Source organism: Syzygium oleosum, unplaced genomic scaffold (assembly GCF_021117445.2).
Source record: "Syzygium oleosum isolate NSW1041296 unplaced genomic scaffold, Sole_v2.1 Sole_v2.07, whole genome shotgun sequence".
NCBI lineage: Eukaryota > Viridiplantae > Streptophyta > Magnoliopsida > Myrtales > Myrtaceae > Syzygium > Syzygium oleosum.
In genome coordinates this window covers 12429965-12440174 of record NW_026607491.1, presented here as the reverse complement: position 1 = coordinate 12440174, position 10210 = coordinate 12429965, and the positions used below count along the sequence as shown (strand labels likewise).

At 39.3% G+C, this 10210-nt stretch overlaps 1 protein-coding gene and 1 pseudogene across 1 annotated transcript; both read left to right on the top strand.

Annotated features, from left to right (window-relative positions):
* Positions 1 to 5366: 5366 nt before the first annotated feature.
* On the top strand, positions 5367 to 6480 carry LOC115683851 (cytosolic sulfotransferase 15-like; annotated as a pseudogene).
* A 1640-nt stretch (positions 6481 to 8120) lies between these two features.
* Positions 8121 to 9510, top strand: LOC115683017 (cytosolic sulfotransferase 15-like). Its single transcript, XM_030607765.2, has one exon. It carries the CDS (start codon positions 8208 to 8210, stop codon positions 9201 to 9203), a length of 996 nt encoding a protein of 331 aa, XP_030463625.1. The 5' UTR covers positions 8121 to 8207; the 3' UTR covers positions 9204 to 9510.
* Positions 9511 to 10210: the final 700 nt, after the last annotated feature.

Here is a 10210-nt window from a genome sequence, read left to right as displayed (position 1 = left end):
CCACAGCTCCAACAGACAATACCACCGGTCCTAGACTGACTTCGTCTATTCGAGTTCATACTACTCTTGCTAACACGAGTACTAGTTCTTCCTCTTCTTTCACCTACTAAAGCAGCAGATACATATTCACTAGATTCTCTTCTATGGATGTTTTCACTCAGAATTAAATCTCGAACACCATCAAACGTTAAACTTGTTGACCCAGATGAATTACTAACAGCAGTAACAGTAGTATTCCAACTATTAGGCAATGAGGATAATAGAATCAAAGCACGTATCTCATCTTCAAAGTCAATATCAACTGAACTCAATTGACTAACGATCACATTGAATTCATTAATATGATCAACAACTGACACACCTTTACTCATCTTCAAATTAAAAAGACGTTGCATCAAGTAGACTTTATTGATCGCAGAGGGCTTCTCGTACATGTCCGACAGGGCTTTCATCAAACCCGCAGTGGTTGTCTCTTTCACGATGTTAAAAGCAATGTTACGAGCCAACATCAGCCGAATAACACCCAAAGCTCGTCTATCCAGCAATTCCCAATCAGCTTGCTTCATCGTCTCTGGCTTCTCCCCAGACAGGGGCAAGTGCAGTTTCATCTGATATAGATGATCCTCAATCTGCATCTTCCAGAAACCAAAATTCTTCCCATCAAATCTATCGATTCTCACTTTTCCTTCTTCTGTCGCCATCGATTCGCTTCAACTCAACCAAGTCTAGCTCTGTACCAACTGTTGCGGAAGCCAAGTGATCGAACAATAAATTTGACAGAACAATAAAATAAATCGAACACCAGATTTACGTGGTTCGGTCATAGTGACCTACGTCCACGGGGAGAGCAGCACGGAATTCCACTATAGATCAAGCGATACAACAGAGATTACAACCACACTCGAATCACTCAAACACTCTAAGTGTTTCCCAAGCCCCAATTACACCCAATAACTTATACAGTGTTTAGCTCCACAATTCTTCACGAAATAATCTCTCAATCTCGCGAATGAATTATACACAAATCTTACCACAAGATTTAATATGCTAAATCACTTGTACTTTTTCTTCAATATCAAGCACGAAGAAAATGAAAGGACGTAATTCCACAAAGATTCACGTCAAGCACTCGGTTTGGCGCTTCAGTTCTTCTCCGGACAAGGACGGCACGAAGACCACACTCTGCACTCCAACTTCTACCTCCCAAGGGTGCCCACAGTAGAATATATTATCTGAATATATTATCTGTGCCCAAGAGTTGACCGAGTCATGGTCTGAATCAAAAGCCACGTTGGACTTTCTTGTTCATGCCGTAGACTCCAACATCAATTAGGAAAGAATATTTGTTTCCTCCAGCAAATATTTAACTTTTCTTTTCTTTTTATTTCTGCTTTCCACTCGGCAACAAAGGAGATAATAACCTTTCCTCTTCTGCTTTTCGTGGACCGACTTGAAGTGGGTTTCCCTTTCTTAATTGTTGACCAAAATTCAAACTCCAATATTTGGCATCATCCATGTTCAATAGGCTTTCCAGATTAAGGAAACCATATTCATGAAAATATGACTTGGATATCCACGTGCACTTTTAGATCAAAATCGTCCACAAGCTCAAACTCGAGGCATATTTTAACACAAACGACTAGTAAACTAGCTTGACACTACTTGTGATACTTACTACCCATTCGCAGTATACACTTGCAATTGAAATTTGTAAAAGAAAATTTCTTTTGACAACTTATTTTAAGATTTATCAATTGTACATGCATAACTTACAATCAGTTTCTATAAGCATTCGATGGTGCTAAAATCGAGATGTTGTTGATACATTACTAAGGTTTAGATTATCGTCTAGCAAACCTCGTAACCACTTGACTGAATCCGTCAAGCGATTAAATTGCCAAACCATTCACATTTGTCCTATTCATATGCCTGATATAAATACTGCCTATTATTATCTAAAGCTCTATGGCCAATTAATCAAGTGCCCGCTGTGTAGCATAAATCTGCCAATCATCATGATACACCAAAACCTGAGTCTTGTAGGACATAGAGTGGGAGCAGAAGTGACGAAAGAGAAGAAATCAAAGTTTATCGAGACAATATACCTCTTAAAATAGGCCTAAAAAAAGCTTATTTCAAACCAAACCTAATCAACTATTCAATTAATTGCATGGCAATGACCAAACCAGCATGCAAATGAAGCACTTTGCGAGTCCCCCCAGGTAAAAGAGTTTCACCTACAATCATATTCCATCAGTTTTCTCGCATGTGTTTGGAGGGTATGCCCCGGCCTATAAAGAAGTGAAAAAAGAAAAAAGGAAACTAAAAGTGAGACTCCGTTAGTTTTGTGAAGAAATGTGACATTTATGAAAAATATTTTTCAAGAAGTCATTTTTCAAGAAAATGAGCATATTTTCTGGTGTCTCGCTAAAACATAAAAATGAATTGGAAAATATTTTCCGTTGTTTGGAAAGGAAAAAAAATTCCCTAAAAATAGACATACACCACTCAGATGCTAGTGAGTTCGGCAAGGGTAGTCGGAGAACTAGGCATGGGCAACGGGGTCTCTAATCTGAGCAACGACGAGCAATGAGAGAGAGAGAGAGAGAGAGATGTAGATTTTTGTGTGCGCAAGTGAAAGCAATTAAAACTAGGGATGAGCATGATGGACCGCCCGAACAAGGACCGGACTAGACCAGACCAGACTGGACTGGCCGGTTGGGTCCAGGTGTCAAGAATATCGGTCCAGTTCCCGGTTCCTAAAAGTGAAATCAATTTCCGGGCGATCCAGTTCCCGATTTTAGGATGGGAACCGAATCGATCGAACCGACTTGACCGGACCAATAAATATATATTTATTTACTTTTTAAAATTTTTGAAAAAAATAGAAAGCCTAATCTAATTTCCCCAATTCCCTCTTGCCTTTACTAATTTCCCCAATTCCCTTTTGCCTTTACCAATTTGCACTTGGCCAACTTTTATACGTGATGCTTGATGTTTTTTAACTCTGGTCCTGCCTCAAGATTATCCAGCATGACTCCCTCTTCTCCAAATTTAGGTTGTGGCATCTCTATAATGATTCCCTCTTCATCAATTGTGTAGCTATGTCTTCCCTCTATTTCAAAGTATAGATATGTCATCTGTGAACATTGAGTAGCATATGCAGGTCCCTCATTTTTTCTATCTTTTTCTTGCAGAATTGAACATTGATTTTTAGTTCATTCCAATAAGTGATTGGTTCCATTGAAACCGGACCAGACTAGACCGGACCAATAATCTGGATCGGTCCGGTCCATGGTCCCAAGACTAGCCGGTCCGATCCTCGGTCCTAGAATTTGGGAACCGGTCCTCCCGGTCCCGGTTCTTGGGTGGGACCGGACCGGACCGGAAACCAATCATCCCTAATTAAAACGCTGCGCTTCCGGTTCTCAATAAAAAAAAAAAAAGAAGAAAAAAGATAAGGAAAGACGAGGGACAAATTCATTTACTTCCTGATAAATCTTTTTTTTTCCCATAATGCCGTTCAAATCATCTTTACGCTGTCAAATTATGTGTGTGTTTGAGATATGGAAAGTTCTTTTAATTTTTGAAATTTTTTAGTGAAAGCATTCGAAATGACTTTTACACTGAACTTGGTTGGAGGGATTAGCTAAAAGGACAGAAGAGAAAGTGTCTGAAGGGATTGAATCATAATGATATCCAAATTCAAGCAATTGGGAAAGAAAGGAAAAGAGCGCATAAGGACATAAAAAGTCTTCTTTACGTATTAATAATTAAATATAAAATAGGGTATAAATGAAAAAGAAAACAATAAATTCATTTATTAATATACAAATCCCTTCAAATCCCTCTCTATTTGAAGAGAATCAGAAAAATTTAATTGGACAAATCCCTCCTAATCGTTTCCTTGGGTCCGTTTCCCTCCACCTAAATATAATTGTGTTTTTTGAACTATTTTTCTCTCTTTTAATGCCTCTTACCAAATATAATGTGAAAGGTAGTATGTAATCACAGTGTATTGGGAAGAGGGGTGTCTGTAGATCAATTTCAGTTTCCTAAATAATAGATATTCACGTGTCAAAAAAGCGAAATCAAACTTGACGAATCCTTGTGGTCATCATGCATGATGTTTGCATCAATTCAAACTGATTCATCCGGATTATCATCTTGCCAAGTTCTAGCTACATATCAAATTCGACAACATCAATAGTCATATATTACAGATCGAATGAGCGAGGCATAGGATGTATTTATAGCTTTGAGAGAGTGCGAGAGATGGAGAGTTGCGATCGAGTTGAGCCAATGCAGATCGACACACGCTTCGCGATCATGGGCTCGACGACGAGCCTGCCCAACCCAATCCAACCAAGCAAATGGGCCCGAATAACAATTTGGGGGGCTCCAAAATACGAATTTTACTCGAAAAGCCCGGCCAACCCCGGGTATGCCCAATCCAGGCCCGCCAAAATCCAAACAAATAGTGCGTGCTCTTACATGAAACTCTCTGGCGCATTGATCAAGTCCCAAGTTGATCTGTAAGTTAGAAAATGAGAGGGACAGCATTGGTATGGACCGACCATGGAACGTGCCCGCGTTTGTCAGATTCAAGATCTGCTTGGAGCCCACGATAAGGAAATATTCTGTTACAAAGATTTGGAAAGTCGAATGCCTTGTGACGTGGTTAGTTTCTTAATTTCTGATGTATTAAACACCAACTCATCTTTGCGTGGAAATGAATGATAAGCCACTTTCTAACCGGAAAAAACAGTAAGAAAAGAAGTGGAAGACAACTCAAATCCAACCTAATCAATCACCTACTCGACTAATAGTCTAGCAATCAACTACTCGACTCATCGCTCGTTTTTTCGAACTGGAACCGCCCAGGAAATGGGAGAAGGTTTTTTAATTTCTGTATACTTCTGTTAATTATGTCTTGAATTTTATGTACTTGGTCCGGTTTATCACCCGACCCGACATATTTTTGTGCGACCCAAAAGTGGAGAAAAAATTGAGATTTGGTTCGCGACGCGGAGGGTTGGGCCGATAGGCTTTCTCATTGATGGGGAGCACTATTTATACCGCGGCTAGATTTTCTCATTGATGTACAGAGAGAATTTTGTTTTCGGAGAGTTTTTGTGAGCCGTGAGCTTTTGTCGTTGTTTCAACTTCTGAAAACTGTACTCTCTTTGATTATAGTGGAATCTTGTCTTGTCTCGCCCGTGGACGTAGATCACCTTGTGATCGAACCACGTAAATCTCTATGTTCTGTATTTGTTTTTCCGCATCTGTTTTCAACAACTTCTATATAGTTCTGTGTATCACGATAAAGAGGACATAAACACAATTGTATGTTCAAAGGAGGGAAGAGCGATAGCCTACACTCAGTGACCAACAGTTGGTGTTTCAAATTTCTATATTCTTTCTCTCTCAACCTCAATATTACCACCATGGAATACCATCGGGACGAAATAGATGAACTAATTGCTTCACTTCCCAAAGAGAAGGGGTTCCTGGCTCCTTATCTGTGCCTTTACCAAAACTTCTGGTTCCAAATCATCGTCCTTCCAAATGTCATCACATTCCAGAGGCACTTCAAAGCCAAAGACAGTGACATTGTTCTAGCCTCTCTGCCCAAAACAGGAACCACTTGGCTAAAAGCCCTGGTGTTCTCGATTGTAAATCACCGCCACTTCAATACCTCGAACACGCCCGTGCTCACTTCGAACCCCCATGAACTCGTCCCTTTCTTGGAATTCACCGTGTATGCAAATAACACCAAACCCAATCTCAATGACTTCCCGGAACCACGGATCTTGTCTACACACCTTCCTTACCCATGCTTGCTTGAATCCATGAAGCGATCAAATTGCCAAATATTTACATTTGTCGTAATCCACTGGATATTGTGGTTTTTTCGTGGCACTTTTTCAAATCTTCGGTGCGGTCAGAGAATTAACTGGAGAGTTCAATGGAAGAGAATTTTGAAACCTTTTGCAAAGGAAAAACAGGGTTTGGACCCTTTTGGGATGACACCGTGGGGTATTGGAAAGAGAGCTTGGAGAAGCCACACAAGGTGTTGTTTTTGAAGTACAAGGACTTGAAGGAAGATGTCGTAGCACAAGTGAAGAAGGTGGTAGAGTTTGTGGGGCTTCCATTCTCTACCGGGGGGAAAAGAAGGAAGGTGTGATTCAAGAAATAGATGAAACGTGTAGCTTGAGGAAGTTGAAGGACCTGCAGGTGAACAAATCTGGCAAATTCATGCCGAACTTTGAGAACAGAAGCTACTTTAGGAAAGGAGAGGTAGGTGACTGGGTTAACAATCTCAGTCCTCCCATGGTAGCACGTCTACATAGCATCATGGAAGAGAAGAAGAGTCCGTTTGGGTTAGAGTTCAAAACGTACTAGTCCTCCTTCGCATATTAATTTTCCAGTTGAGTTGGTATTTGGTACTGAGAATATTAATAGTACTGTTCTTATGATTTGAACTCGATCTTTCTTTATCTTGGATCTCCCCACAAATACTAGTGTGCGGAAAAGATTCAATGAGCAATTGCACACAGGGACCTCGATTTTTCTGTTGCTAAAAGAATAACAAGTATCAAAATGAGATTAGGACTAGATACAAGGAAAGCATGCTGTGTCTTTCTCTCTTAGACTGAACCATAAAAGATCAGTTTACTCCAACGTCTACGTTACAAAGGATGAGTTATTCTGATGCATGAGAGCCTTGAAGGTCCAGTATTAGGTGATTTGTGACCTGAAGGCACCCAAAAAACAGAAAAAATCATTGTTTCGCATAGAATGAAAGATTTGGAAAAATATTTTATAAGAAATGATAGCTTATATCGCTTGAAATAATTAGTCAATGAAAAAAGAATTTATGCCTAAACATTTTCATGGGCAAAAAAAATATTTTTCATTCATTCATTTTTGTAAGCAATAGAAGCAATCTTTTTTATTTTTATTTTTAAATATGCTCTAAATCATTCATTTTTCGCAAAATAAACATATCCCTAATTGCTGAATATCCCGATGATGGACAATTTTGGCTCCTAACAATTAAAGGTCTGAAGCTTCTATGAGCTACATTCTGCATTCAAGAATCATGACTAGTCCTATCATAGCACAAATCTCTTTAGTTGTCATAAACCAACCATGTGTCTTGAAGCATAAGAGCTAAGGGGAGAAAACCTTTAACCAATATCAGTACACGTCACCTCTTAAAATAGGCCTAAAAAGCGTATTCTGATCCTTTTGCCGCTATTTCCTGATGAACACCTAATACTCAGTAGCTATATATATATGGATACGTGAAAGAGATTTTGCAGCATGCTCTCATGTAAACGTACAAGAGTATGTTCGGGATATATACGTAATTTCAAGGGAGTTCAAATGACAAAATAAATCACAACCTTTGCAAGGATTTTTCAATTTTATCTCAACTTTTAAATCCCGTAAATAAAAAAAATACAAACCGTTCGATTTGGTTTCAAATCTATTCCGGAACTTTTGGCACCACGTGTAAGAGGGGTTTTCCATTAGATTACTACCCAGCACCACCACTACTTTTTTTGAAATATCGGAGTTATTGGATATAATTAGGAGCTGGGAAACACTGATAGTATTTAAATAAATTTAGTGTGGTCCGTTGTATAGGTTGATATATAACGGAATTCTTTGCTACTCTCCCCATGAACGTAAGTTACACCAACCGAACCTCGAATATCTAGTGTTCGCATCATTTTCTTGTTCTGTTTATTTTGCTATTCGATCAATTGTTTCCGCAATACTAATAATGTATATATTGAAGTTAAAATTGTTATTTCTTTGTTAACTTACAGACAATTGACTGGACCAATAAGTTATTAATCATTTTTTACATATAAACAATATTTCAAATTCACTATCGGTTATTCAAATTTATCATGCACAGAACAAATTTCTGTTCTGTGGCGCACACAACGTTAGAAATGTGCATTACAACGTTAATCATGTGTTTGATGCCCTCATTGACGTCACCTAAGCCGACATAAACGTTTCACCTACCATCGTGCAATAATTGAGCCGGGAATAATTTGAGGTCTGTTACCATTCTTCGCCTGTATAAAACAGGGACGAAAGAAAATGGAAAACTGAACACTCAACTAGCTACAAACAGATTAGTGCTTGACATTCATCTGCTTGTTTCGATTCTTACTCAAACATCAATGGCACACAAGCAACTTTCTTCGCAGTCAGCCGTCGTAGGTACTGAAGAACAGGACCAGGAGGCCATTGATGAACTAATTGCTTCACTTCCCATAAGCAAAGACTTGGTTCGTCCTGTCCATCGCCTTTACCAAAACTTTTGGTGCCCGATCGACGTGCTTCCCAACGTGATCGCGTTCCAGCGGCACTTCAAAGCCAAAGACAAGGACATTGTCCTGGTCTCTAATCCCAAATCAGGAACCTCCTGGCTAAAGGCCCTAGTGTTCTCCATCATTAACCGCTCCTGCTTCGACATCTCCAACACACCCTTGCTCACTTCGAGCCCCCATGAAGTCATTCCTTTCATCGAGCTTAAGCTGTGGCCCAACCTTGACGGCCTTGCGGAGCCAACGCTCTTCGCAACGCACATCCCTTACCCATCCTTGCCGGAGAGCGTCAAGCAGTCGGACTGCCGGATCATTTACATCTGCCGAAACCCATTGGACACCGTGGTTTCCTCTTGGCACTTTTTACTCGAGAAGGCGCGGCTTGAGAACCAGCCAGAGTGGTCCTTGGATGAGCATTTCGAGACCTTTTGCCAAGGGCAAATCTTGTTCGGGCCCTTTTGGGATCATATCACAGGGTACTGGAAAGAGAGCTTGGAGAGGCCACACAAGGTGTTGTTCCTCAAGTATGAAGACTTGAAGGAAGACGTTGGAAAACAGCTGAAGCAGGTGGCCGAGTTTGTGGGGCTTCCCTTCACTGACGAGGAAGAGGAGGGAGGTGTGATTGAAGAGATAGCCAAAATGTGTAGCTTGAAGACCCTCAAGGACCTGGAGGTCAACAAATCCGGCCAATTACCGGCTAAGAATGTCAAGGTTGAGAAGAGAAGCTTTTTTAGGAAAGGCGAGGTGGGTGATTGGGTTAACCATCTCACTCCTTCCATGGTGGATCGCCTCAATAGTATCATCCAAGAGAAAATCAGCCCCTTTGGGTTACAGTTCAAAACACATTGAGTGTTAATTATTTTCACTTTCTCTGTGTCATTAGAAAAAAACGATGTTAATAATGGATGGATCTGCAGTCCTCCTTACTGGTGTAGTAGTATAGAGAGCTCAAGAACCTTGACTTCTCTGTTGCGAGAGATGAAACTAATATTTGATGCTGATTATGTGTAAGGATAGGAAACAAGAACTATTTGTTGCACTGGTCGACTACATCTGATACTGTAAACTACTACAATCCTATAACAGTTGCACGTGTTGTCCACCCGTTTAGTCAATTAGAGATCATGCATTCTTAAATTTACTGTTAATTCATCCATTTTTCAAAAAGTAATCCAAAAATATTCGCGGTCCCATATGATTTCTCATATATGTAAATACTAATCCGTCTTTCTTTTTCTCCTTAATCTTGGATTAATTCACTTTCTCCTGAATGATAAGCAAAGGATCAAACATTTCCCCATATGAACTTTACATCTAAAGTTTGAATTATATTGAGCTCCTTCTTTCAATGAGAAGGGAGACGACACTTCAATGACAAAATTAATAATTGCGAGCTACTGCTTCGCAGTTTCATTTTAATAACAAGGAATTCACATCATGATCATTTACATTCACACATCACCTTATACACGATTCCACAACATATGCTTCAATGACAAATTAAACAAATCATTGCATACTCTCTTTCTCTCTCTTATTTACGCAACAAGATGGTGCTCTAATAGGATTCAACTGTTCTAACTTTTATTAGGTTTTTCTCACTTTACTAGAGTTATCAGCTTTTATTTGTCTGAATTACCAAACCATTAAATTTAGCAACTCTCTTTAGAATCAACGATTTCTATCGGAGCTATTACTAACTTTTATTCAAATTAAGTGACCGATAAGTTTTGCGTTATCAGTTCTTATTTGAGTTAGTTACCGACGTAAGTTTGGTTTGTTTAAATTATCATTTTTTCTTATTTTTGACAAAAAAAATCTTATAATTTTAAATTTTGTTTACCATTTTCATAAAC